Raw genomic sequence first — 26920 nt, 5'->3', positions numbered from 1 at the left:
TCAGTGGTGATAGTGTGGTTTCTGAGGCTGTGCATCGCAACCTAGTTTACACTCGTATGTCCCTATCGGAAGATGATCTTCGAGTAACCGGATGATCTGCATCACCTATTTATAGATTGAAATGAATGAATGAGATAAGATATATAAAGGTACAGTTGCCTACAGCTCTTGCCATTCTTGCCCATATATCGACTTCAAGAAACACGAATCAGTAGTTGATATATAGCGATGATTAATCGACTTTACCTCCAGACCGCCTTGCTTTTGATCCTTGCACGAGGGGTTATAGCTTCTCCCGTACTCCTTGCAGAAGATGTATCAGGTGAGTTTCACCATATGCAGCTTAACTTCCAGCTCTTTGGGGATGTGCATGCGAGTAATTGACTGACAACATTGGTATTGGTATAGGAATACAATCAGATATAGTTGTTATCGATGCGCGATCCCAGAATGACAGTGGACAATATGAATCTATTCCGACAAAATTCGATTCACAATATGAGAAAGATCATGAACAAGAACTAGAACAAGAACAAGAACAAGAGACGATATACGATCTATGTGGTAAGTGATATCTTCCTAATCGAATCGTATCAGACAGAGATATACTGATCCTGTCTGACCTGTTCGATTGTGACTTCTATAGAGGAAATCATACTCCCTCAATCCAATGACGATCCCACCGACTCAGCGGTAGCCGATCAACTCATTCACTTGGACGAAGATCGTGATCGTGATCGTGAGCCAATATCACAAGGACAGAGATTATGTAAAAGACCATCTAGTGGTTCTTCCTCTTCTTCCTCATCAAGCAGTAGTAGTAGTAGTGGTGGAAGTAGAGGTGGTTCTTCATCAAGTTCAGGATCCAGTTCCGGCTCTAATTCCGGATCAAGTGGTTCTAGAGGTGGTACATCCAGTTCCAACACTGGCTCCGGATCAGGATCAGGATCAGGATCAAATAGGAATAGTGGAACTGCAACTTCAACTGGTAATAGAGGAGGTACAGGTACGGGTACTACCAATGATGGTGATGCAGATGGTGATGGGGCGGCTGATTCCGGGTCGGGTACTGGGTCTGGAGGAAACACAGTAGCGAATGGTAGTTCTGGTCAGACCACTGGTGGAAGAGCTACATCCGTTGGAGGGTCTGCACCTGCTACGACTGTTAGTAATAGTGGGGGAGCAGCGACGAGTGTGGTGGCTGCTAATCCAGCTACGAGCTCAAGGATCAGTAGTAAGTTGGGCACAGTAATATACCTCAAAGAATGAAACATGCTAATGAGCTACTTCGGAATGGTAGATGCTAAACGGAACGTTCCCCTAAAATGTTATCCGATATCTACTGTGATAGTGATTACGATGTATCTTTTATCATAGACCTGAAGATTCTATGGTATTTGAATCCATACTATCGTGTAACATGTACATATGTCCTGAGCTATATAAACATTTTTGTAATATGTATCCTATATAACAATAATGATGTATCGACTAATTCCATTTATAGCTTTATACTCTACCCTATATGAATATAAATGTACGATAACACCCATCGTCTATTCACAGATATATAAGATCATCCTCTCCAATGAACATGTAACATGTTACATGCAACATGTCGCAGTGCGTGGAGTAAGTATCTCCTTTGACTGACTCCCCCAAAAGCAGTGCGACAGACACTCTGATGTACGGTAATTGTATACCAGTGTATCGTATCGTCCTTTATTCGGGGTCTGTCTGGTGGGCGTTTTGTATTTTAGCATCAGAACCGTTCAGTTATTGTTAATATCAACCAGATCAAGTATAACATATCATAAACTATTCCATCTCATACCAAAAAAATAAATCTTAAAAAATCCGAAAACTTGTCTAACGCAAAATTACCTACCATCTCGGAACATCATCACCAAAGATTAACAGTAAAACTCCAAAAAACAAAAAAAAAATGTACAAATACTCATTCACGTCCCTCCTCCTGGTTCTTCTCACTTTAACTCCGTCATCCCATGCGCACCCCTTATCTCATCGTAGACATAATTTCAATTCCCTTCCTTCCAAGAGACTCGCACTCGCCTTAGCTCAACCTCAACCGAAGCCACAACCAACGATCAATGCACCGGCTCTAGGTCCAAAAGACGATCTACCACCTTGGCGAAAAAGCGACGATAATGATCGTAGATCGTATGATTCCAATGATATGGGACACAGTAAGGTCATATCTGGGAATGAGCACGATATCGAAACTTATTGAGATGTATGTCTGTGATATTGTATATGTGAATGATCAACACGAGTAATGGTCAGAATAGAATTTCGAGCAAAGCAATATATTGGTACTTTGTTGAATGGATATTGAGGTAGCAATATATTACAGTGATCAGTGATGATCCATCAGTAAGTAGATATAAGTAAATCAAGTATGATTATACCATGCATACTATATCCTCATCTTCTCAAACCCTGTACTAACCCTTGAACTTGAGCGGATCAACTTTCTTTCCACCTCTAGAACCACCCTTCCCACCCCTTCCAGCACCACCGCCACCTCTACTCCTGAACCCTCCTCCACCTCTACCTCGTTTTGAGTATCCGATATGCCCACCATCCGTGACATCACCTGTACCAGTCGGCAAAGCAGCTATCTTAGGCATCAGATAGTTTGGTACGTGTTTCAGGTGAGTCTGTTGTCGTGCTGGATGTAGAGGGGTGTCGTGTCGGAGGTATGATAAGTCGAGAGGGTTGGCGGCGAAATGTGCCTGTGAAATTGGGTTAAATTAACATTGCACTCATGGTATCAAGATGAGAATGATAATGGTTGATGGATGTATAGCGGGATGACCAGCATCGGCTCAATTAACATGTAACATCGGAAGTTAACCCAACTCACCTTTAGTTTCTCACTATTCAACAATTCCCTCTTGACTTCCTCCCTTCTAGCTTCCTGTACTCTCTTACCCGTAACAGACTTCAGCGCATCTTCCATCCTATACCTAAAACCCTCTATCTCTTTTTTATTCCAATCCCATTCCTTAATTTCCGATCCGCTATCTTTCTTCACACGTTCTTTGATCTTCTCCCAAACCACTTCGTCCTTCTCTGCCGATTTGACTGAAACATTCTTATCTTTACCCCATTTCTCCTTGGGGACAACGAAAGAAAGTGATAATCCAGAATGTCCCGCTCGTGCAGTACGACCTATACGGTGCATGTACGATGTGGATGTTGGTGGTAGATCAAAGTTTATAACTGACGATGCTGCTGTAAAGTCGATTCCTCTAGCTAAAGATGAAGTCCCATCAATCTTACGTCTTTTACCTGAGGCTTTTGAAGATGATGTTGAAGGATCTGATCGAGGTCGTTTGGATGGTCCAGCTTCTGCATTCTTCGTCTCCACTTCTGCCTCTTCCTCTTCCGCTCCCTTTTGTTCTTTTGTTTCTTGATCTTGTTCTTCTGTTTCTCCATCATCATCCTCAATTTGTTCCTGAGCATCAGTACCGGTACCTTCATCCGTAGCTACAATCACATCATATACACCCCTGTTGAACTCTTCCACCACGTGATATCGACTCGAAAGTGGTAATTCGCTATTGACCACACAGCATTTCACACCGAATTGTTCCAAGAACAACTTGACTCTGTAACCCCTTTCGACATCGTTTACGAATATGATTGATTTGCCTCTTATCAATTTCAACTTCAGTAGGACATAGATGAGAAGGAACTTGTCTCGTTCAGAGGTCATTGTGTAATGTTGAGTAAGAAGGGAAGAGGAAGTTGCAGGTTCGGATAAAGTCAAGATTGCCTATAAACCGATATGCATGTCAGCTTTGTCTCTGAAGAATCCGTAAAAAGGAGGAAACGCAGGGGAGACTTACTGGATTACGTAGAACTAATCCTTTAACACCATCGATATCTTCAGACAAAGTAGCACTCATCAAACACCCTTGGACGCCCAGACGAGGTACCCATCCTGAAGTTGGGTCCATAATTCTAGTCAAGTCATCTTTGAATCCATAAGATAACAGTAAGTCGGCTTCGTCAATTGCCAAGAAACATAGCTGGGTTAAAGAGATTGATTTGGATTGTAAGAGAGATAAAAGTCTGGTAGGTGTTGAAATGATGATATCTGGGTTATCATTTAGTAAAACACTACAATAAAACTCTCCATCAGCTATATTAGTGATATGTCCCAGGGAGTGAATTGGCTTACCGCTGTACACTCGTACCGCCCGCGGCAACGTTGACGCAACCGACCAAACCCTCGCAGTACTTTGTGATATTCTTGACGAAGGTGGATACTTGCAAAGCGAGTTCCTTGGTGGGTACGAGGAAGACTACACGGATAGATTGATATTCGGGAGAAGCGGGAGATAGATTCTTCGATACACCCACACATTCGATATTAGCTTCTTCCAATAGTACATGACAGATAGGGGCAGAATAGTGAAAGGGATGAACTCACTGCCTTTGCCTCTAATATTCTTTGAATGGCAGGAACGACATAGGCAGCAGTTTTACCACTTCCTGTTCTAGCTCTAGCCAATACATCTTTCCCTTCCAGGAGTAAAGGGATAGCTTTAGCTTGGACAAGAGTGGGATGAGCGAATTTTTGATCGGCTAATGCTGCTAGTATACGAGGATCTAGCTGGGTAGAGAAAGGTGGTTCGGAGAATGATAGTTCGTTACTGTTTCAACGGAGTGGAACGTCAGCTAGATCATCTGAATGGACAGAGAAGGTAGACTCACTCTAACAAGGCATCTGCCGGTTGTGCAGATGTCGAGGCGGACATATTGAATACAGTATGAACCCGATGAGAGCTTCCAGATGTATGAGTGGGATAAGAACGTCTTGAGACGACAGCTGTGCAGTGATTGCTGGGATAGATTGCGGGAAGATCATTCGTCAATGTCGATATAGCAACTTTCAAAATTGATCAGATTCACCACAATCTCTTGCATGTATCGCGGAGAGATGATCTGCTCGAAATATTCGGAATCACGTGACTTCAGCAGGTCTACCGTCATTACGTAATTCGTGCCCCCGCAAGCCAAGTCGAAGAGATGGCGGATCTTTGGACAGGTCGTGTCGTCTTTTTCTTCCTCTTCTTCTTCTTCTCCTCCCCTTTGTCTGTGTCGTACATCATATAAATGCCAAAGCATTTGGAGTCATGACCGACATGCACCGACTATCACCCAGCACCTCCATCAAACCCCATGCATCACCTCTCAACGAGTCCTCAGAGACGTTCCCAACTCATCTACAATATTGCTCATAAAGGCAAAATACGCGACCTGGAGTGATATAACCTTACTGATGAGATGGTGGTACGCGCAAGTTGGGTAACATGGCGGTATGTTGTTGTGTCCGATATGACTCTGTTCACTGGTACACTTGTAACCTAAAACCACTGACGGAATAACTAACGATTTGATCCAAGATCGATGGCAAATCCCACCATGCGCATGCATACAGAGTATTCTCAAAACTTCTTTCTCTATTTTCATCTTGATATTCTTTCTTCCTAACCTCTTTCACCCTCCTAATAATCTCTAATCCGACTTCCTATATTCGCTCTGGTAGCGATACCCACCTTCTTTTACACCCACATTCAACTTTATAATACTAATAACACATTCATTACCTTACAACCGCAGGTCGGTATACTACATCTAATCAACCTCAACTTTCAACTTCAACCCAGCTACCTTTAGAGTCAAGATGAAATTCCTTTCCCTCGTCTCCCTACTTCCCTTACTCGCCACGGCCAACGCCAATGCCAATCCTTCACCGGACCCATCCTTAGCTATTAGCTATGCGACACAAGTAGCGGCAAGAGCAGCAGATAATGGAAATGCAGAAGCGAGACATCATTCCAATTGGTTCATGAATAGGTTGAAGAGGTCAAAGAGTTTGGAGATGGGAAGGCAGGAAGTAGAAGTGACCGTGAAGTCAGAGAAGGTTAAAGATAGAGAGAAAAGAAATGTTATCAAGAAAGTGGTCAAGAGGAGGAAAAGAGCAACTACCTCCAATGGTACTTGCTCAGCTAAAACTGTCACTGTCACCGTCACAACCAGTGTGATATCCTCTACCTCGCCATCATCGACTTACCTCTCATCTATGTCTTCTTCAGTCAACAGATCATCCTCGTCATCTGCTCCCATCTCTTCGTCAACATCGAAGAGCAGTTCAGCGTCAGCTTCGATCACTTCCTCGGCGGTGTCGAAAACTGGTTCAGCTTCAGCATCTGCGTCAAAGGTATCTTCTTCTGCTTCTGCCTCGAAGGCATCTTCCTCGATCTCAGCTTCAGCTTCCAAAGCGTCGGCCTCAATTTCAGCCTCGGCTTCAAAAACTTCCTCCTTAGTTTCAGGCTCAGCCTCCAAAGCTTCTTCTTCTACCTCCGCTTCAGCTTCCAAATCCTTTTCCTCCTCGACCGCCAAGTCAAGTGCCGCTTCCTCCTCCTCCTCAAGCACTGCCAAATCATCTTCAGCTTCCGCTTCAGCCTCGAAATCCTCTTCTGCTCCTGCAAGTTCCGCTAAAGCCACTCTGAACTTAGGTGGATCACAAACATCATCAAGTAGCAAGTCGGTGTCAGCTTCGGCTTCCACTACCGCTAAATCCAGTTCTTCCTCGGTCAAACCTTCGACTTCCACTTCTGTGTCCAAAGTATCTTCCTCCTCCGCTTCAGCTTCTAAAGCCTCTTCAGTCTCGAAGGCTGCGTCTTCCACTTCGACATCTAAGGCTGCTTCATCCACTTCGACCTCCAAAGCAGCGACTACTAGTACAACATCCCGATTGACCACTTCGACAACTTCCAAACCGTCAACTTCCACTACCACTTCTTCGGCTTCCAAGGCAGCAAGTAGTGATAATGCAAGTTCGATCAAGACGAGTTCGGCAGTTGTCACTTCGAGTCGAACGGGATCGAGTGCTAGTAGTACCACTTCAAAGGTTACTTCGAGTAGCAGTACTAGTAAAGCAGCAAGCTCAACCAGTAAGGCTGCTAGTTCGACTAGTAAAGCGGCTTCCACGACGAGTAAAGCAGCTAGCTCGACTAGCAAAGCAGCTTCTTCCACCAGCAAAGCGGCTTCCTCGACTAGTAAGGCTGCCTCATCGACGAGTAAAGCACCTTCTTCCACCAGCAAAACTGCCTCTTCTACCAGTAAAGCTGTTTCATCGAGTACCAGTAAAGCTGCTCCATCTACTAGTAAAGCGGCGTCATCAACAAGTAAGGCAGCGTCATCAACACTTAAAGCAGCGTCATCTACCAGTAAAGCAGCTTCGTCTACCAGTAAAGCGGCGTCATCAACCAGTAAAGCAGCTTCATCAACTATTAGCAAAGCCAGTTCTACTACCACCAGTAAAGCCACTTCCACTTCTACTTCCAAAGCAGCATCTTCTACTACATCTATCAAACCATCTACCACTTCGACTTCTACCGCCGCCACTGCCACTGCAGTTTCTGCAGATTTAGATGGGGACGGACCATTCTACGGCTGGGGAACATATTTCGATACGGGTCTAGGAGCCTGTGGCTGGACAAACGTACCCTCAGATTACATCGTAGCTGTCTCAGCGGAGTTGTTCGATAATTGGCCGGGATATAATGGGTTGAACCCTAATAATAATCCTATCTGCGGACATCATATGAAATTGTCTTGTAAGTATTACATGTTCTCTTCGTCACCCACTTGAGCTATCTCTTGTCTTTTGCTATATAGATTGTGGATACTGACAATTTGTGTTGTGTAGGGGGAGGTAAATCGATTGTCGCTCAAGTTGCAGATCGATGTCCAGGTTGTTCGAAGAGATCCCTAGATCTTACTACTGGTGCATATGGTGCTTTGACGGATGATAATTGGGATATGGGAGTGATGGTTAGTTATATCAACGGGGCAGCTTATAATTCCGATTTGGAATGGGAATGGTTGGATTAAGGACTGGATAAAATGTTAAATTTAGGTTTTTAGGATTCGGGAGAAGGACAAGGATTGGGTATAGCGATGATGGAAGATTGACGGACATGGATGCACTTTCGCAGATTTAGGACTGTTCCGGAATATTGGATGATCGTTCTGGAACATTTTAGGATTTCCTTCAGGTATAAATAACGCCTTAGAGAGAAATGGTATATTATTCGGTTTAGAGATTGGATTTTTATAAGAATTTATCGGACACGCTGGTCGTGGTACCGCCAGAACGTAGAGTAGATGAGTTTTAAATATATTAGCTATCTTTGATTTCAATTATATGCATATATATATGTTGTCCGGAAGGCTTAATGTACCATCGTGATGGGTTGGGACTGTCATACTTAGGGATGTCGTACAACAACCACATAAAACACAAACACAATATAAACACAAACACAATATAAACACAAACACAATATAAACACAAACACAAATCGAACATGCTTGTTGGTCGTGTTACACTCTTCCACATGCTCCTTAGGCAGATCTGAGGTACTGATCTGAATTCACGTATCATATGAACATCATCAGATCCGTCCTTAGTGTTCATAATCCAGACTGCTCGAGATCTTCTTGGCATGCAAGTGAGCGGTGTAAGATGAATCTTTCTGTCCTATCATTTTCTGATCTGTATATAGATGGGTAGTCTCATGGCTGGTGGCCACTTGTATCCACACATATTATATCAATCAAATACAATACCAAATTCGAACTCTTATACAACTCCATTTAGCCAAAGATGAGATCAATCATTCTGATTTCTATCCTCTGGTCTCTGTCCGTCCATTCAGTCCCCGTTCCCGCCCCTGCCCCTGCAATTCTCAGCGGTAGGAGCGAATATCAAATCCGTAGATTATCTCTACTCGATAAAAGAGGTACCGCCGATTCCGGCGTGGACGGCGATATAGTATGGGAGCGTTCCGACCATCAAGGTAAACACCGATCTTCCTTTTGATTTCGGTGTGGTGTCACAATGCTGAGAAGCACTGATGTCCTATATAGAGAAAGATCGAGCGAGCGATGGTGGAATATTCGCATATGGTGATTCCAGGTTCTACGGAAGTATGGGATCGTCCAAACTCAATTCGCCAGAACATGGGACAAGTATGAAAAAGGACTTAGAGTTGGTTGACAGAGATGATGCTGTTGAGACTAATGTTAGAAAAGGATTTATAACTGGTCAGTACGACTATGCCCTCTTATTTCAAGATCATGCATGATATCGGATTGATGGATTGTTGTCGGGTTCCCTCGTAGTGGATGTCATACTTGAGGATACCGGTGTGTCTGAGAAGCTCAGATGTATCATCAATATTCAAATTCTAATTGTCGTATTTGATCAAGAACAAGATCCCGCTTTTGATGCTCGACGAAGATCCGAGGAAGGCTCATGTCTAACATGTGCCAAGAGAGATGCAGGTACCGGTGAGTCACCAGCATCTCCTGCCTACCAAGAGGAGAAGTTTGTTTATTGAGGGTGAATTAATTAATTGAATTGATCGACTGATTGATTGATTGATTCCCAGTCGTCGAAGCTCAGGATCAAACTCCAGCTTTTGACGTTCGTTCCATAAGTAATTCATCTGTAGCCTGCGTCAGAGATTCTGTTGGAAGTGAGGTCCTTCGGCTCTACATTTGCCAAAACTTTGTACCGACAGCCATTGATTTGAATAATATGGTTGACTCATTGACATTCATCTTGTACTCCAGGTATCGAAAATACCGGATCGGAATCTGACAACGTATTCGTACATTGGTCTCAACAGTCCACAGAGAACGATCCAGTCCAGGCACAAGGATTCGATTGTAGTGGAAGAAAAAGAAGTCCGGATGTTGATACGGAAGATGACGTGATTTTGTGGATATCATCCTGTGAGACGATTACATAGTATCCAGTCATAGCAAGCATTGTTGAAAGTCGATGATGAATAGCCCAACATGATTGGAGTAAGCGATCTTCGGACAAGGAGAGAAGGATGGAAAGAGCGAATGATAAAGCCTCTGAGGATCATATTGATGGTGAGTTTTGTCAACCCCACTTTGACTACTGACGTTGCTTGATCGGTCTACAGAGGGTATCGTTTGGGACGGCGAACCATTTGTTTCAGGTGAGCTGATACACGATTCACGAATAACCTTTCAACCGTTCATTCAATAGGGATCTTCAATCTGATTTGTTCACTTTGGCAAGTTCCTGATTGGGATAAACGAGGTGGTCATTTTTCGGGAGAATCAACTGAACGGGGTAAGAGAGATTCCGAGCCCGCGAATGGAGGCATCACTGGACAGAGAAGAGACGTCGAATGATGGATTTATAGAGTTTGAGGAATATTTGGAAGTGCTGGAACAAGAAATAATTGCCGTCAATGCTTCTTCTGATCTGGCTTACCAAAATTTTGATACCCCTGATGACCGTGAGGATGTATAGTGGCGGTGATCGCGTTCTGAATGAGAAACACAGAAGAAGAGGTCGAAGTTGAAAGTGATGTGATGAGAGTTTATAATATACAGTATGGAGTTGAATAGCGAGACAAGACGCATGTATGTCCATTGGAAATTGTCCATATAATCAGGGCCAGCGGGATGCAGCAAGAACCAGGCGATTGGTCAAGGATATCGATTATATCATGCCTGAGAACACCAAGTCCATTGGAAAAGCGAAAGAAAGGCTCGATCTTGTCCGGAGCGAGTATGGTACGATCGATAATGTTCAAATCCGATTGGTAAGCTGAGGTCAAGTTGATGAGGTGAAGCCGCTTCTGACTGTATCGCTATGAAGTAACTGACGTCCACTGCTGAGTTGCTGAATATCCATGTTCATGCAGTCGAGGGGTAATCATCAAAAAGTCTTTTGCATAATCAAGCAGATGTGATTATATCTAATTGTCACTTTTTCTACTTTTTACTGTTTTTCTATATATAGAAATTAGGTATTTAAATTGTACAATCGTGGCCAACGATAGGAATAAAACACAACTAGAGCACAACAATGAGAAAGAAAGAGAAACCGTAATTGTATTATTAATTGATTGAAGAGGAAATTAAATCATGAGTGAGAAAACCTGAATCTATGCTATGATGAGTTCGAGTGTAGCCCAAGCTGGGTCTTCCAAGGAATGAGAGGTGGAAGGGGAGATAGGATCTATTGGGATCCTGGGAGTTGAAACTTTACACCTCCCATACCTGGACCCCATCGTACGTGATCGTTGTCTTCTCGAACTGATGATTGATCAAATTGCTCGTCAGCGAATGATTCGTCAAAAGGTATGAAGATGGAGAGGGGAGAGAAACTCACTGTGTTTGGTAAGCATGTAAGAAGCGTAAGAGCACATCATTACTGTGATGGCGAGAATGGGGTAGACATCAACTGGGACGGGTCTAGCTTTGAAGAAAGCTCTTATTTGTTCGTTGTAAGTTGGGACAGTGTATGAACGTCTAGCCAGCTGTTTTCTGGCGACCATTGTTCGGGAAGCCATGGCGGTAGTTCTGAGAGCAGATCGAGCGAACATTGCTGTTATTGTTTGGTTGGTTTGAATTATTCGTTAAAGAATAAGAAGTAGGTTGGTTTGGTTGGTTTGGTTTGGTAGAGGCTTTGTTTGTTGTTTGTTTGTTGTGATGATGGAGAGAAGAAAGTTGGATTTCGACCTTCCAAGAGGGGGCTTATATACCTTTTCTGGACCATTGGCATCTCGTCAATTATCGCACATTACTCTCTGCCTCAACAACCAGTAAACCGTATAGTAGAACATTAGATAGAGTACGGTAAGTATCTTATCGGATTCGGACGCCAACGGTTTGCTTTGGTATGTGCGTTTACCGATTACCCCGGATTTCAACGATCACTTCTCCATTCGCATTCCTTCAATTGCGGCTTGGTACGTACGGAGAAACCGTGTGAGCATGTCTGATGAAACGCCTACTATCAACGTGAGAACGCATTAAGGAAAAAGGAAAGAATCGCAGCTCATTCCCAAGTCCGGTATCAGCGCATTCTCGTACGTAAGGGCGTAAAGACAGCCAACAAACAACACAAAGGGAATTTACGGAATGAACCGGTTAACCTTAATTTTCAAGGGTTTGCCACGTTTGTTCATGTTGCATGTATTCATAATGTTTTACAATAGGAAAGAATCGGATTGGCCTAATCTTATATGCCCATCACATGAAGGTAGGAAGGACAAGAATGATTATCGGGAGGAGTTGGATCCACGTAGGTTGAAAGGACTACACCGCAGTACCGGTCCAGCTACTGCTACTGGTCAGGCATAACCCTTTGAGCTAGTTGCCCTGATCAACGTCCGCAAGATGGATTCCTGAATGCGGTTCTAAGAATTGAATCTGCTCACCTTAGATCATCAGGAATGTCATCCATGGTAAAACACGAATCTGATGCGCTTGGAGCGAGCAGGCCATGTTCAGGAATGCATCAACAAAGCGTGAGAATTGTTGAAGATTTCTAAACTCCAACCCAACTCAAGGGAGAAAGCCATTCGACCAATTAAAATTTAAGCATATGGAATCCGATTACGGAAACTATCGCTACCTCTTTGGACTTGAGTTGAGTTTCCGATTCTCGCCATGAGTACATGACTTTCCTTTATCTTTGATACTGCTGCCTGCTATATACACCATTCACACTCCACTTCACTCCGCATGAATACGTGGGACTACTTCTGACGCGATTGAGTTAACCGGACTAAGACGGGATGTCGTACTAAAACGGTTGAAATCATCTGATCATATGATCTGTGAAATTCATGACGGCTTAACCCGGAATGTGATGCAGATTCATAAGATCCTCTAGGTGGATTTGGTCATCGTGGTCACTCTCGATGAGCAAACTAAAACCAGATCAAAGGTTATCATCATTCTTTTCCTTTGACTTTCAATATTATCATTTCCACAGTCAAATCAAACTATACAAAGAACGACACAAAGAAATCATTCACGAACTCACTTTTCCCTTCTCCACAAATCTCAGTACTATCACTCATGAATCATGCCGCCCTTCATCCACACAAACGGTATACTACTCTGGACAGCCGTGACACTAGTAGTCACCTGGTCGCAGAACAGCCCTCCAACCTCCCCGTCCCACTCTTCAGGAATGGGTTCAGGATCTACAGCACAAACACCTATTTTTTCACAAGGTATTGGGAAATGGTAGTCGCTCCTTATGGTAGGGATGGTGATATTGCGGGAGTTTTCGCTCCTTGGAATCTGGTCGCACTTGTAAGGTGACCAAACTCTTTATTGAAGAAGTTGAGCTGACTTGGAGTAATGTGATTAGACAACCGATAATATACATTCGTGATCGTCCAAACATACATATTTCACAGTCCCCCATCATATTACATACGCCAACTATCATGAAGTCGAAGATCATAGATAAAGTATCAGAAAAAGGGATGTCATATAGTAGTAAGAAGTAACAAATTTGTAAAATAGTTGTATGAGACACCGTGTATGTCATTGGAATTATCTGGTTGTTCGCTGTGGTAGATGAGACTCTTGCCCTGCAATTGTCGTTGGGATGAGTGCTTACATTGCTTAAATCCAAAAACCTACTGAATTGAGGTGCAGGGGAGATAAGAACGTAAGTTCTAAGTGTCTGAGACAATTGTCGTTGGTATGCACTCTATCGTCATATGTGTTGAACAACCGTGCACGATGTGACGTACATGCAGTGAAATATACCATGTCTCTTCTTGAGAAAGAGGACATCCATCTTGGAAGGACAAGGAGGTCTTCATGACTACCAATCCATCTCGACTCACCCGCAACCACAATCACCGTCGCGATGCCAATGTCATATCCGAATCTCGCTATCATCCTTGTCATTCTACTTTCGGTGTCATTATCCGGACATGCAGCTCCCTCTTTGCCTCCCGCAGAGACCAAACAAGGTAGGTCCAGGCTGGTCTTTGACTTTTTTTTCAAATTGAGTCACTCAAGCTGCGATTTAGATAACTCTCACAATTCCCCGACAGATGATGATATCAAAGCCCCTCGCTTATTCAACCAGTTGACGCCCTTAGTGGTGATCCCAACTATCACCCTTGCTCCTGAAGTATCCCCTATCGAGACGGGTAGTGGAGCAGATGATCTAGATCAAGGGTCATTGGAGAAAAGGGATAACGAACTTGTAGCTAGAAAGAAGAAAATCAAATTACCGAAAACGAGCACTACTACCACTACGATTTCTTATTCAACTTCCACTTCCACTTCTACTGCGACCAGATCTTTTGGAGAGGGTGAGTCGACCGGTGTCTTATAGCCATAGCGAAAGAGCGAACACCGAGCTCACTTGCGAATGAGCAGGAACAAGAGGTATAGTTGCAATCCAGTTTATCGTCGGCATTTCAGTCCTCGTCTCTCTGATGTCAGGCTTGTCAACCATTCTGTGAAATGCGTCTAGTCAAAGACTTGAGATTTCGGATACCATTCTGGAATGTTGATTAAGCAATACATGATCATACACGTAAATCATAAACATACCTGTCTACACGACATATTATCCATGCTTGATATGCTGTAAGTCATAACTCACTGCTTTGCACTTGATGCATCACTCGGCCGTAAGATGTCGAGAGAGAAGTATGACGACACTATCTATCAGGGCGTCATATGAGATTCCGGTTAATGATAATCGTAATTCAACATCGTGTCGATCATTTGATGGCGAAGAATCTATATACGTGAAGTTTATTCTGTAGGATCCGCAGCTATACATATCGATTATTTTCCTTATCTGCTTACAACTATCTCACTTCTTGAATATTGTAAAACCTTCATACCTTGTCGACTTTGCTTATTCCTCAGAAACTAGAACGACATGACGAAAATAAATAGTATCATCCTTATTATCGGAGTAACCATATCCCTACATACCGGATCAGCTCTACCAGCCGAGAAGTTGGGTATGGCTCTACCTCCAGATGAGCTGGTCATCAAAGGTAAGCTTGCTGCTGTTTCGCCCATAGGATATCAGCTGATTATCAGTGAGGTCATAACAGATGATTTCGGAGGGATCGGATCGGACGATCAGCAGTATACGATCGGAGTAGATGATGAAAAAGATGAAGAGCTATGGACAATATGCGGTAAGCCTCGAACCACCTCCTCAATCAAGTAAACTTAGATGACTGACGATTATAGATTCAGATGTAGATGTTCTTGATGATGAGACCTCTGAGACACTCGATAGAGCGCTATGTCGCAGAGCATCCGCAGGCGGGGGAGGCGGACGTGCAGGAAGTGTCAGTAGCGGGAGTAGTTCCAGTAGTGGTAAATCATCTTCATCAGGTTCATCCTCGTCGGGATCGAAATCAAGTACGGGAGGAGCAGCTGGTGTAGGTGCTGGTACGGGGGCGGGTGCAGCTGGAGCAGCTGGAAGGAGGAAAAATAATACCAGTAGTGGTGAGTCCGGATCCAATTATACATCCGAGTATTTTACGACTTCCTTCTCTCTTCTGTTCGAATACTGATGTATTAGTTGTATGTACACAGCATTCCCGACCAGATCGATAATCGGCATGAGTTTGGATGGAACGAAATTTCCTATTTTGCTTTTGTCGATTACATGTCTTTGTTTGGGAGGTATAAGGAGTCTATTCTGATGGTAGAGCAAGAGTGATATATCATGAGGATCCACATAGTGTAAAAACTAGCATTATCAGCCATTCTTATTATCGACACACACTGTACTTTATAGCATGACATCGTATCTCGGTTGTCATTTAACAGCTACTCTTGATGTATCAGTATTCCAGTTACGGTGGTATGTATCAACGAACAAGGATTTGATCTTGAGTCTAGACTTAGGGTCACGGTTGTCTACTGGTATCAACACCGAAACAGCTTTCTCTCAAGACCATAGTAGCCCAATATTGTTGTCGCGTCCGTAGGGTCAAAGCCAAATCACAGCGTTTGAGCTGTACCCACACTCATTGTTCATTGTTTGTTGAACTACTATTATCCTTTAGTTCAGGTTGGGCATCGGATTTTTGGGCCAAGCATCCTTGAATCCCATCAAATGTCATCTAATGATGGTCAAGCGGTGTGTTAGGCAGATTGGGATCTTTCAAACCGAAAGGGGTGCATCGCCTTTTGGTTGTGTGCTTTTATCGTTATCAGAAAAGGGGCGATGAGCGATCGAACCGTTCCTGAACTTCAAACCTTCAAACAAAGAAGCACGAATCAGTGTAATTTATGCACGTACTCGCATCGATCTAAAGGCATTTGGGTCAGTGAGGCGTTCCTATTCCGGTAATCCGGTGAGCATAGCATAAAGGAGATCAATGATAAGATACATAGTGTAGAAGTGATCGAGATTGCTATTTGCGATGCTCGATCGAACCGGGGAGGAAGGGTAGTATTTGCCTTTTGTGTGCTTCAATTGACAGTGTTACCTGTGTCTACTTGTTAGCCTGTGCATTATGTACATTGAAGATACAACACAGTTGAGGAAGTGAACGATATAAAAGGCAAGGAGCTTGAGATGATGATGGTCGATATCCCCCCAATCAAGCAGCCGATCCAGTAAATCCCAGTCAATTTCTTCTCATTTAAGGAGCTTAAACACCTACCAACTTACCTTAATACTTGACATCCGACATCATCATGCTGTTCAACAGATACCTCATCGCCGTTCTTTCCTTATCTTTCACCTCCGTCGTACTCTCTGCACCAACGCTGATCGCTCGACAGTCATCTGACGATAAGGAACCTATTGGGATATCAGTTGAGCCTATGTCAGACAAAACTCCTAGTGGTACAACAAACAGGGCGATGCAATCGGCAACTCCAACCATCACTTCTGAAGCTATAACATCAGCATCAGCCTCAGCCTCAGTTTCAGCAAGCAGAACCGTACCATCTTCTGCTTCTAGTTCTGTTTCTGCCAAACCTACAGGATTACATTTCACGAATGATTTCCCTGACCAACTTAAGAATGGGGATCAGATCGACCTAGAGTGGGAAGGTGGTGATGGACCTTATATCTTGTATACTATCTTGAACTATCCTGGTCTGTCCAATGTCAACGTGAGTTCTAAAATACCAAATTATCAGATAAATCTTACAGTATCACCATGCTGATGTCGAATTATGTAATGTAGCCACATGTGTTAGAACGATCGACGGATAAAACTTCCTATCCACTTACCATAAATGAAGATGATTCGCATGATGGATCGAAAGTGTGAGTACAATTTTATATACATTTTCGTATACAGTTTCGAATGGATCGTAGCTGATAGGGTAGTTGAATCTCAGGACGATCGGTATTGGGTCAAATAAGAAGAGCGATCAATACAAGAGAAAGACCATTCCATTTTCGAAATAAGAAGTAAAATGACCTACTATTTTCAAGCCAAGAGGCTTGGATCATGATATCTCCTATCAGGTCAGCTCAGAATGATATTGGATCATGTTGTACTTTTGTAGCATTACTTCCCTTCTCTCTGAACGACTCTCATGAAACTCATGCATGACCTAGCTTTCCGCATCCAAACTTGGGACATTTACTCAAGTTCCCAGCTCCATATGAGTTTGGATATACAGTGTGTACAGCCCGGAATCATCCGTCTCGATCCTTCCTGACCTCCGAATCTCGGTCGCAGTATCGCTATGGGGTCTAGAAGTTGAGCTAAACTAGTACAGGTACAAATGGTCAATGCGCCAAGGCGGTGGGGACTAGTCGATGACACCATACACCATGCCTTTGGGCCTCATGTGGATAGCATTCTTTACCAATCACTCGCCCAATTTCGCCTGACAGGAAGCTCGGAGAATACATAGTTATATAATACTCAGAAATCGATCACAGTATCATCAGAACTTCCCCCAAGTCTCTCGCCACTCGCATCCACCAAATCATGATGTTATTTCCTAAATCACTATTCGCTCTCCTCCCTTTGCTCTCCACTATAGCCCTATCCTCTCCTCTCGTCCAACAACGACAAAATGAATCGCCTATTCTCCCCGATGTGACTTTCACCAACGATTTCCCAGAAGTGTTCTACGCCGGACAGACCATCAATTTAAGCTGGGAAGGGGGTGATGGGTTTTATGCATTATATAGGATCCAATATACCCAAGGTCAAGTATCGGTTCGAGTGAGTTTTTCTTCTTGCAGTCATCCTTCAGAGTTCCATACGATACAATGCAGGTCTGTAGAGCATGTGAACTAATTATATTGGGTTGTGTTGTAGCCCGGGTATTATACACATAACACCACTGAGACTTCCCTGACCGTTACTCTAGATGACAGGGTATTTCCCAATACTACTTTGTAAGTCTACTTTTTCGATCGACTCTTCGATATCATACAGCATACTTAGTAATCATTGCTGACATCGGTTTATCAAATGGTTTATAGGAACTTTGGTATTTCAGAGGCCAATCCTGATGCCAATGTTGAGCAGAAGTATCAATTGTCAGGTGCGATTCCTCTAATCCAAGCTTGATGATGGGAGAGAAGATAGTACTGCTATCCCATTGTTTGCGACGCTGTAGTAACTATCGAAAAGTTGTGGAGTGTGATAGTACGAGGTGAACGTTCCAAATTAGTAGGATGCATACCATGTCGATGTTTCTTCATTCCATGAGCGGAGTCGATGCTTTCATTAGGTCAAGCGCCGAATGCTCACGACCTGTTCATGACATTTTAATCACAGTATTCGAGCAGTTTACAATACCGCTTGATTTCCTATCAGGAATAATGGAAATTGTACACCGCCTAATCAGGGATGGTATCATTCATGTAATCATCCGATAAAATCAAAAGCGATACCATCGATATTTTATGTATATTCATAATCATGCATTCACATTGATCTTCACACATGGACATTAACGATTTATTCATTATTATAATAGTAATCCTCTAAATTCCCACATTTTCTCCCAATACCATATCTCGTTCTTTCCATTCATTTACTCTCTAATCCCCATTAAATCCTCTTTCCATTTATGATCATGTATGCCACTATCTACTTGAATTCACAGTATCTATCCAGTTCCTTGCACACCTTCGGTTGTTCGCAGCTTTAAGCTTTCACGCCATGATCGGCAGTTTGGCTCCCTGTGCCACTAACGCTCGAGGCGATAGCTGCCTCCTGGGCGGAAGCTTTGGCGTGATATCTTGGGTGTCCGAGTGGGAAGATGAATTTGTGTAATGGTCTTGCGGCCCAAAGGATGATGATAAGGAAGATAGGCTATTTCCATGCCATAACAAAAAAGAAGATGCCCATAAGTATGGATTCGAATCACATACGTGAAGATGTTACAGTATACAGCACTCACGGCAAATTCGAAAACACCAAAGTAAACTTCATTAGTAGCAGCGTTCTCGTATGCACCTACATATATACAAATCATGACATTCATTCAGTCAGACTTCCTTCTTTGTTCCGTCATGATACATAGAGATAGTTTGGTCATTTGACTCACCTTGAGCACCTTCAGCGATTCTCATGATTAACCTAACGAAGAATAACCCTAAGCTGATCATGATTTGCGCCATGAGGGGTTTGATGTGGGGGACGATAGTCTCTGGTGGAGTGATAGCGAGAACTCGAGTAGATCGTTTGAGAATGACAAAGCAGAATACGAAAATGATGATCGTGGTGATTGCCTAAAAGTAATGACGAAATACATACCCAAATCGGAATCAGCTTTATCGTCAAGGTCTTCATGGGACTGTACTAGCAATGTGGCAGTCTTGAAGAACTGTGAGTCACTTACCTGAAGAACGTTACCTGCCAAGAAGATAAGAGCTGAAGTCTACGAGATGAGTAATAAGTACCACAGTATGGTGGTCAGTAAGATATTGCACTGTGATTGATGTTAGAAACTGTATTTCACTCACACCAAGAGCAAACATCGGAGTATCATCGACAATCTCAGCAGCCTGAGCTGAAGCCCAGAAATATTGACCGGCAATTTGCATCAACACTGCGAATTGGTTTGGTCAAAACTGTACTGGATACAGTATGGTATTTACTCTTGGAGGCGAAAACTTACCCCAAACAACATCGAGGATGATGAAGACTATGAAAGTATCGATCATCGAGATCAGCAAAAAAAAAACAAACAATTTGGAATGAGAGCGATGTAATAGTGTATTTACCGGTTAACATGGATCTGATTCTCATTGGAGTCAGACTATCACCATTAGGCATGTATTTGAGACCTCTTTGGATGGACTTGTAAATCCCAGCAGTGATGAGGATGGTAGCCTAAGGGTGCATGATACGGATTTATCAGTGATCGTCTTTCAGTATGATCGCGATATGATGCATGAGAGTAAAGTTGAGACGTACCACTTGAATAAGAGATATACCGAGTAAGAATGACATTCCCTAATAGAAAAGAGGCAGCAAGGAAATCAGCTAGATTATTGCCCTGCGAAGGGATGTATTTGATGATCTACTTGATGATCAGGAGCGAAACATGAACTTACACTGAATGGGTGACCATGAGTATAAAGTCTCGCACCGTAACCGAGCGCTTCAGTAACGCATGAAAAGAAGAAAAGACCATGACTATAAATCCGCTTGTTATCAGCATCGCTTTACTATGAAACCATGGATATGAATGGGAGGACAAGATAAAACAGGGGACATTCATGCAAGGCCAACTCACACACTCCTGGTACCTCTCTTCTTGACGAACCACCAAAGTTGACCACCAGAGACGAGCAAAAAGGCCACACAACCTACTATACCCATAGGTAACGATGGGATATAACCGTACTCCCAAAAAGGAGCTTCACCAGTTGCTGGTGGGTTGTTGATCGGTCCGGTATATGGCATGATGTTGATCTCTATAGGTTACTGTTTATCACGTTCGCTGTTCAGTGACTGACCTCTGTAAAGTATTCGTCTGGGATGTGGAATAAAAAGGAGAGACAGAATGATCACAGTGCTGCACTTACTCTCTTTATACCTTTCAGAGCTTCGTTCTGAGCGTTTTATTGGTTTTCTCAATGAACGTTACCTTGTTTAGAAATGATGAAGAATCTGGAATGGGCGATTATCGATCGACGAAGAAGTTCAGATTAGGTCGTCAAGCAACGGACAGTGAGTGTTTCGATTGGAGGGTGAATAGAGTTGGTAAGAAAGGTAGGCGATCTCGTATTCTACAGCTAGATCAAGACCCTTTTTATACCTTTTCCGTTGCATTTGATCCCCAAGACATGCTAGAGAAAACATTCCCCCACTCTCGAGATACAAGATACAATGCTGCACTGTGACGCATTGATTACTTCTCTGAGGCTACATGCCTAAAGCTATGGTAAGCCAACATCATCATCATTGCATCAAAAAGATGAAAGGTGAAAGATCGAATTGTCAAGTGAAGGAACATCAGTGCTGAAATCTAACTCGGATCTAGGGTCTGATCATTGATGGTGACTAGACTTAGTTTAGATAAAAGGGGCGTAAGGGGTTACCATCAACCTGCGTTTTTGCTCATACGCTTTGGATGCCAAGTCTGAGTGAATATCTGTAATGTCTCTGCTCCTTCATAATTCTACCAAGATGGTCAACATGAGAAGATCAGATTGTCCGGAGGTAATTCCCAGGGTTGTTGAAGAGGGTCAAAGCATTTGATAGTCCGTTTTCGTATCATACATCAAAAGCGGGGTGCAATCCTTGAGATCGATGAATCGATCGGATCACCTCGGTTCGCAATTTCATCCTTGGCGTTGTGATCTACACAACCGACCTTTGTTGTGTATACAATTGTACCTGGAATATGATGATCAGATTGATCAGCGTGTGAACTTCTATTTGCCATAATATTATGAAAAATTAATCATTTTGACCCACTTGTCAAATGTTGATGTTTCCTGGTTATCTGTTCCCAGACTACGCACAAGATGAGAACGCCCTAAAATCAAATAGAGTTAAAAATGTCAGATCACCTAAACCAAGCCACTCTATTCCCTACAGCCCATGAGTTGCACAATTTTATGGGCTCGTGCTTGGATCTAGTCATCTAGACACCATCGGAAGTTAGATCTCGAAAAGATCCTTTGCTCAATCAAATGGCTCGAGCTGCAAGACAATTCTGAAGTGATGTCCAAGTCATCCTGCCTGTTAGTACTAACATTCGCGTGTTTTATTACGATATCTTAGCATTCGGCAAAGCATGGCTTCTTTTGGAATTAGGCGAAAATCGTTCAGGTTAGATGATGCAATGGACCCACTAGCATTGATTTCTTGCGATGACCAATTTGCCTTTGCTGTATGGTATAACGTCTATCCCATATGTTGAGAGTCAGTCCAAGACTGAGTTTGATGAGTCTACTGCAATCCAGTTAGATCAGATCAGAGGTTTCCCCATTTGATCAACTTTCATTGCTTCTTATCGATTGATCTCCGCTCATACTTCGGATCCTTCTAGTCAGCCTGACCGATCAGCCAATCACCTCGTACGTATACTGCTAAATCAGTGTAGCATGATTAGGCTAGTGAGTGATTTGAAATAACAGTACATCAATCACAGGGTAGCTCAAGTCATAGGACTAGAGCTATCCATTTGATAGCCGTGAGTGATTTTGGCAGATGCTTTGGCTGATTGTATATTATTGTCTACATACAGCATTTCACTGTGATGCTTTTTGATTTGGATTGTTGAAAGTACGATCAGACCAGGATCAGCTGGTTGCGGCCCTGTTCGCGAATAATTCGTCTAATTCTGTGTATTGACCAAAACACCTGATCAGCTCTGTGTGTAGTATGGATTCGATCTGTTGGATCATATAATCTGACTGGTGGAGTAACAAGAATGGGGACGAACGACAGCAGGACGAGTGCCCCAATGACAATACGATCCGAAGTAGGCAAAGCATAAACTCACCTCTATCCAGATCCTCTTTCCTACTTGGTCCTCTCCTACCATTCCCACCTCTTTCCCCATACGACCGACTCTGGCTTTCCATATCTACATCTTCATCGATTTCACCCGTCTGTCTCCTCCTCGCCATATTTTCCAATTCCTTATCTAAATCCTCTTCTGTTCTTCCACCTCTACGTCTATCAGGTCTTTCACCATACGGACCCCTCCTCTCCCTTCCTCCTCTACCTATCCTTTTCGCAAAATCCCTTCCTTCTCCACTCCCTCTTCCAGCAAAACTATATCCACCATTCCCTTCATCTTGATCATTGCTGGTGATATTCCGTCTAGAAGATGAAGTTTCTTTACCAGCATGTCTACCATGTTTCTTATACCATTGGGATTGTTTTGCCTGTTTCCTCAAATCGGAATCTGCTTCAATCGCATACCGTATGGTTATCCTCGCATGAGGATTTAACCCTTCAGCAAATTTGATTTCATCCAATCCCGTTTGTTCAGGTTTCACTAAAGGTTCTAAATCGAATGCACCTGAAGCACCTGATTTACCAAATGTTCCTCTTCCTTTACGTCTGATTCCGTCATCTTCAACAGAGCTAGATGGACCAGAAAGTAATTCTTGACCTTCCAATGAAGGGACCGGTTCAGGTTCGGCGAGAGGTAATAAGGAGATTGGGACTGAGTGAGCGGATCGTTCAAGTAGAGGATCATCACCCTCAGCAGGATCAAAGCCCGCTTTGGAAAGTACAGTTAGACCTATCAATGCTGAGGCGGCGGTGGGGAATATCAAGTGTAGAGTCGTATCGTTTAGCCATTCGATACCTGCATATACAATAAATCAGAGTAAGCTCAACAAGATGATAAGTGACAATTTTTTTGACAGAGGGACTAGAGAGGATTACATACCCATCACTCCTGCACCTAATCCCGAAGTCCACGAGAACACTTTACTAGTTGATAAATGCTGTATCAAGTCTGATTTGATGTATAATGCATTTGGTTTGATAGGTGATGGTGCCGAAGCTGATATCGCCTCTACAGACAGAGTATGATTATACATACATCAGCATGGTGGTCGACACAGTGGCAAGCCATGGTTTGTCAGCTCACCCAGCCAGCTCGTTGGATCTTGTTTATCCAGCCTTTGAGCTAGAGCTGCTATCCTCTAATACCATCCAACGTATCAGCGGGATTCTGTCACTGTAGCATTCGTTTATATGTGATATGATCTTACAGGATCCCTTTTCAATTTCTCTTGACCATCCAAATGAAGTATACCTGGACTTTCTTCCATCAAATATACCTTCCCCTTTGACATCCTGCCCATAAGACTCTGGACGTGATCGGGTATGGCAGGCTGATAGTCGTCCAATGGTCTATCTAACGCTGGGTTCTCAACTTCTATTTCCTCGATCTCGGGCTCGGGTTCGCGCGGTGGTGGTGTTCCGTCATATGGGAGTGACATCCTGTGTGCTGGCGTTGGTATTTGGAAATTGGGGTATGCTGCGATGAGTGGTGATACAGTACATACCTATCTTCACCCGAGTATGCTTGTTCGCGTTCACAGAAGAGGAGACAAGTCATGTTGAAATGGCGTATGATGAGGCTGATGACTCGAGGGGGGAACCGCGTGTCTTGGCCGGGTGTCGCTGATAACAGGCTCCAATCCAAGGCAGTGAGTGAGTGAGAGTTGTGTCATAGCGATACGGCGGTAATGTGATCATTCTATCATCTGCCATTGCAATCGCAACTGAAGACCACTCATTCATTCATTCATTTCATCTCAACCTCATCGGTCGTTATACATCTCCGTCGACTCTCTCGCTGTTACCGACATCCGACTGAAAATACTACGTGCTCAAACGGATCCGACTTGGCCATTCTCACCAAGCGACGAAGCCCCCTTGAGCGATCCAAGTTTCACATAAAATAGTCAACTCCTTTATCACCCTCATCTGTAAGTGTCACCTCCCCACGTCACCAGACATCTCTATGAACTCCTTCATATACACTTGATCTCACTCACTGATTCATCCATACATCCATCAGAGCTTTGACTCCCACCCAAAATGTCATTCTTCCGACGAAAGAAGGACGAGCCCCTCATCCCACCCGTCGCTCCACCCGCCGGTGCCTCCGCACCACGAGCCGACCCCTACGCCCAAGTACCCTCCAATTCCAATCGGTATGGTGGTGCAGGGGGCGGTGATCCCTATGCTAGATCTAAACCTGCCGCAGGTGATGATAATCCCTATGCAAAAGCGACGGATCATAACGATGCAGCGCGAAATGAGCTGTTCTCCGGATTTAGTGCTCCCGAAAAACCTAAACCGGAAAGGAAATATGGATACGAGGGGAGAGAGATGGAAGAGGATTTCGATGAGGGTGAGGAAGTCGAAGGTATCAAGCAGGAGATGAGGGGGATCAAACAGGAGAGTTTGGCTAGTACCAGGTGGGTTAAGCTCTAACTAGTCATATTAGGAGGTACATACATCCACTGATGATATGATATTACCTCTCGTCGCACAGAAACGCTCTTCGGCTCGCTAGAGAGGCTGAGGAGAACGCTAGAGGAACGGTTGCCAAACTTGCTGATCAATCGGGTGGGCCTTGCAAAACATGTAAAGAAAAGAATCGATGATCGCTAATGCCTTTCCTTGACTGTGCTACAGAACGTATCGCCAACTCTGAACGATACCTCGATATGGCCAAAGCCAATAATCAGCGAGCTGAAGATAAAGCTGAAGAACTGAAGAAGCTCAATAGAAGTATCTTCCGTCCTGCTGTAACTTGGAACAAGGTGAGTTTTTTGTATGTCCTCGATGTATACTGATTGTGCTGAATGGGCTGGGGTGTGTCGATGTAGGATGCCAAGCGACAAGCCGAAGAAGACAAGATCAATGAGCGACACGCGATGGAAAGACACGATCGCGCTAAAGCTCTGAATGACGTGACGGATACAAGGAGGAGATTGGGTAATGCAGCTAATCCATCGCCTTATGGAAGTGGATATGAGAGAGAACCTTTACCTGGAGAACAAAAAGCTAAGAAGGAAGCGAGATCGAGATACCAATTCGATGCGACCGCCTCGGATGACGAGTTGGAGGATGAACTGGATGATAATCTCAATGAGACTTATGAGGTCACCAAGAGGTTGAAGAATTTAGCTACGGCTATGGGAGATGAAGTGACGGGACAAAACCAACGATTGACTAGAGTCACTGATAAGACGGAGAACCTCGAGTTTGCGGTTATGAAAAATACAGAGAGATTGAAGAGGATCAGATAACTTGATGGTCTGGACAAGATAGGATAGAACATCGGAGTTTTTGTCCATTCTATGGACGATGAGCTTAGTACTGTATACCCTTACCGGAACCGAAACCAAAACCGAAATAAATAGTATTCACGGGAGAATATGCTGGTCTGCTTTGATGTCATGGGCCTAACATAGATGAGAAACGGAGGGAGGGATTTGTGTATATGTCTCCAGGTTGGATTTGTATCTATGTATGACTATATTCCCTATGCAGCTACGATGGTCCGTTTCTCTAGTCAATTTTGCATCGTTACATCGGACATGTAAGTTATATGCGACGCATAGCTATGCAAGTTGGGTTGAGAGACTAACACTGACTAATGATGGATAAATTACGTTGCCTTTCCGCAGGATTCCAGTCTATATAACCGAGTGAAATGCATTCATTGATTATTCATTCATTCACTCCGTGATTCATCGTCAACAAGGTCAACACAGCAGCAACATACAAAGAAAGACGCACTATCACCATGCACCATGTTCTTCCTCCTCGAATGACTGTGACCATGAAGGCCAAGCACAGTTGTGTCTCGGACGTATAGCTGTACACACCGTACACCATACATCATACACACCACGTCATACCCATACCCATACCCACACTCATAATTGTCCCAGCGACAAGTCACCCAAACGTCGTTGTACCCCCTACTCGCACTTCCTTTCATCGCCTCTTTCTACCTGATCATCAACACATTCACTCATACATTCGACATCTGACGATATAAACGATCAACCAATACTATCTCTCTCAGTAAGATCTGAATC

The 26920-nt window shown here is 43.5% G+C and overlaps 13 protein-coding genes across 13 annotated transcripts; 9 read left to right on the top strand and 4 right to left on the bottom strand.

The window, feature by feature from the left end:
• Positions 1-228: 228 nt before the first annotated feature.
• I203_106738 (uncharacterized protein) lies at positions 229-1377 on the top strand (the record flags this gene model as incomplete). The annotated part of the gene is made up of 4 exons (XM_019151060.1): positions 229-322; positions 409-564; positions 647-1234; positions 1301-1377. 4 exons carry the CDS (start codon positions 229-231, stop codon positions 1375-1377), a joined length of 915 nt encoding a protein of 304 aa, XP_018999628.1.
• Positions 1378-1945: 568 nt separating this feature from the next.
• Positions 1946-2251, top strand: I203_106737 (uncharacterized protein; the record flags this gene model as incomplete). The annotated part of the gene is made up of 1 exon (XM_065518043.1): positions 1946-2251. One exon carries the CDS (start codon positions 1946-1948, stop codon positions 2249-2251), a length of 306 nt encoding a protein of 101 aa, XP_065373347.1.
• Positions 2252-2465: 214 nt separating this feature from the next.
• On the bottom strand, positions 2466-4790 carry I203_106736 (ATP-dependent RNA helicase DBP9; the record flags this gene model as incomplete). The annotated part of the gene is made up of 6 exons (XM_019151059.1): positions 2466-2756; positions 2888-3802; positions 3876-4149; positions 4211-4377; positions 4463-4685; positions 4747-4790. The coding sequence occupies 6 exons, from the start codon at positions 4788-4790 to the stop codon at positions 2466-2468; spliced, it is 1914 nt and encodes a 637-aa protein (XP_018999627.1).
• A 929-nt stretch (positions 4791-5719) lies between these two features.
• Positions 5720-7935, top strand: I203_106735 (uncharacterized protein; the record flags this gene model as incomplete). The annotated part of the gene is made up of 2 exons (XM_019151058.1): positions 5720-7658; positions 7751-7935. The coding sequence occupies 2 exons, from the start codon at positions 5720-5722 to the stop codon at positions 7933-7935; spliced, it is 2124 nt and encodes a 707-aa protein (XP_018999626.1).
• A 775-nt stretch (positions 7936-8710) lies between these two features.
• Positions 8711-10278, top strand: I203_106734 (uncharacterized protein; the record flags this gene model as incomplete). The annotated part of the gene is made up of 8 exons (XM_019151057.1): positions 8711-8903; positions 8974-9150; positions 9229-9396; positions 9498-9584; positions 9682-9843; positions 9904-9990; positions 10044-10079; positions 10163-10278. The coding sequence occupies 8 exons, from the start codon at positions 8711-8713 to the stop codon at positions 10276-10278; spliced, it is 1026 nt and encodes a 341-aa protein (XP_018999625.1).
• An 835-nt stretch (positions 10279-11113) lies between these two features.
• On the bottom strand, positions 11114-11480 carry I203_106733 (uncharacterized protein; the record flags this gene model as incomplete). The annotated part of the gene is made up of 2 exons (XM_019151056.1): positions 11114-11190; positions 11267-11480. The coding sequence occupies 2 exons, from the start codon at positions 11478-11480 to the stop codon at positions 11114-11116; spliced, it is 291 nt and encodes a 96-aa protein (XP_018999624.1).
• A 2291-nt stretch (positions 11481-13771) lies between these two features.
• On the top strand, positions 13772-14248 carry I203_106732 (uncharacterized protein; the record flags this gene model as incomplete). Its single annotated transcript, XM_065518042.1, has 2 exons — positions 13772-13877; positions 13938-14248. 2 exons carry the CDS (start codon positions 13772-13774, stop codon positions 14246-14248), a joined length of 417 nt encoding a protein of 138 aa, XP_065373346.1.
• A 558-nt stretch (positions 14249-14806) lies between these two features.
• On the top strand, positions 14807-15590 carry I203_106731 (uncharacterized protein; the record flags this gene model as incomplete). The annotated part of the gene is made up of 4 exons (XM_065518041.1): positions 14807-14927; positions 14988-15074; positions 15130-15390; positions 15481-15590. The coding sequence occupies 4 exons, from the start codon at positions 14807-14809 to the stop codon at positions 15588-15590; spliced, it is 579 nt and encodes a 192-aa protein (XP_065373345.1).
• A 1003-nt stretch (positions 15591-16593) lies between these two features.
• I203_106730 (uncharacterized protein) lies at positions 16594-17317 on the top strand (the record flags this gene model as incomplete). Its single annotated transcript, XM_019151053.1, has 3 exons — positions 16594-17016; positions 17091-17173; positions 17248-17317. 3 exons carry the CDS (start codon positions 16594-16596, stop codon positions 17315-17317), a joined length of 576 nt encoding a protein of 191 aa, XP_018999621.1.
• Positions 17318-17852: 535 nt separating this feature from the next.
• I203_106729 (uncharacterized protein) lies at positions 17853-18440 on the top strand (the record flags this gene model as incomplete). Its single annotated transcript, XM_019151052.1, has 3 exons — positions 17853-18089; positions 18186-18265; positions 18353-18440. 3 exons carry the CDS (start codon positions 17853-17855, stop codon positions 18438-18440), a joined length of 405 nt encoding a protein of 134 aa, XP_018999620.1.
• A 582-nt stretch (positions 18441-19022) lies between these two features.
• Positions 19023-20789, bottom strand: I203_106728 (uncharacterized protein; the record flags this gene model as incomplete). Its single annotated transcript, XM_019151051.1, has 10 exons — positions 19023-19190; positions 19279-19334; positions 19426-19609; positions 19720-19758; positions 19844-19929; positions 19999-20025; positions 20105-20213; positions 20298-20336; positions 20438-20519; positions 20620-20789. The coding sequence occupies 10 exons, from the start codon at positions 20787-20789 to the stop codon at positions 19023-19025; spliced, it is 960 nt and encodes a 319-aa protein (XP_018999619.1).
• Positions 20790-22636: 1847 nt separating this feature from the next.
• I203_106727 (uncharacterized protein) lies at positions 22637-24298 on the bottom strand (the record flags this gene model as incomplete). Its single annotated transcript, XM_019151050.1, has 5 exons — positions 22637-22677; positions 22840-23655; positions 23740-23868; positions 23944-23998; positions 24068-24298. The coding sequence occupies 5 exons, from the start codon at positions 24296-24298 to the stop codon at positions 22637-22639; spliced, it is 1272 nt and encodes a 423-aa protein (XP_018999618.1).
• Positions 24299-24902: 604 nt separating this feature from the next.
• I203_106726 (uncharacterized protein) lies at positions 24903-26122 on the top strand (the record flags this gene model as incomplete). Its single annotated transcript, XM_019151049.1, has 4 exons — positions 24903-25285; positions 25363-25436; positions 25506-25633; positions 25700-26122. The coding sequence occupies 4 exons, from the start codon at positions 24903-24905 to the stop codon at positions 26120-26122; spliced, it is 1008 nt and encodes a 335-aa protein (XP_018999617.1).
• Positions 26123-26920: the final 798 nt, after the last annotated feature.

The sequence above is a fragment of the Kwoniella mangroviensis genome, assembly GCF_000507465.2.
Source record: "Kwoniella mangroviensis CBS 8507 chromosome 1 map unlocalized Ctg02, whole genome shotgun sequence".
NCBI lineage: Eukaryota > Fungi > Basidiomycota > Tremellomycetes > Tremellales > Cryptococcaceae > Kwoniella > Kwoniella mangrovensis.
This window is presented reverse-complemented; position numbering and strand designations above follow the sequence as displayed.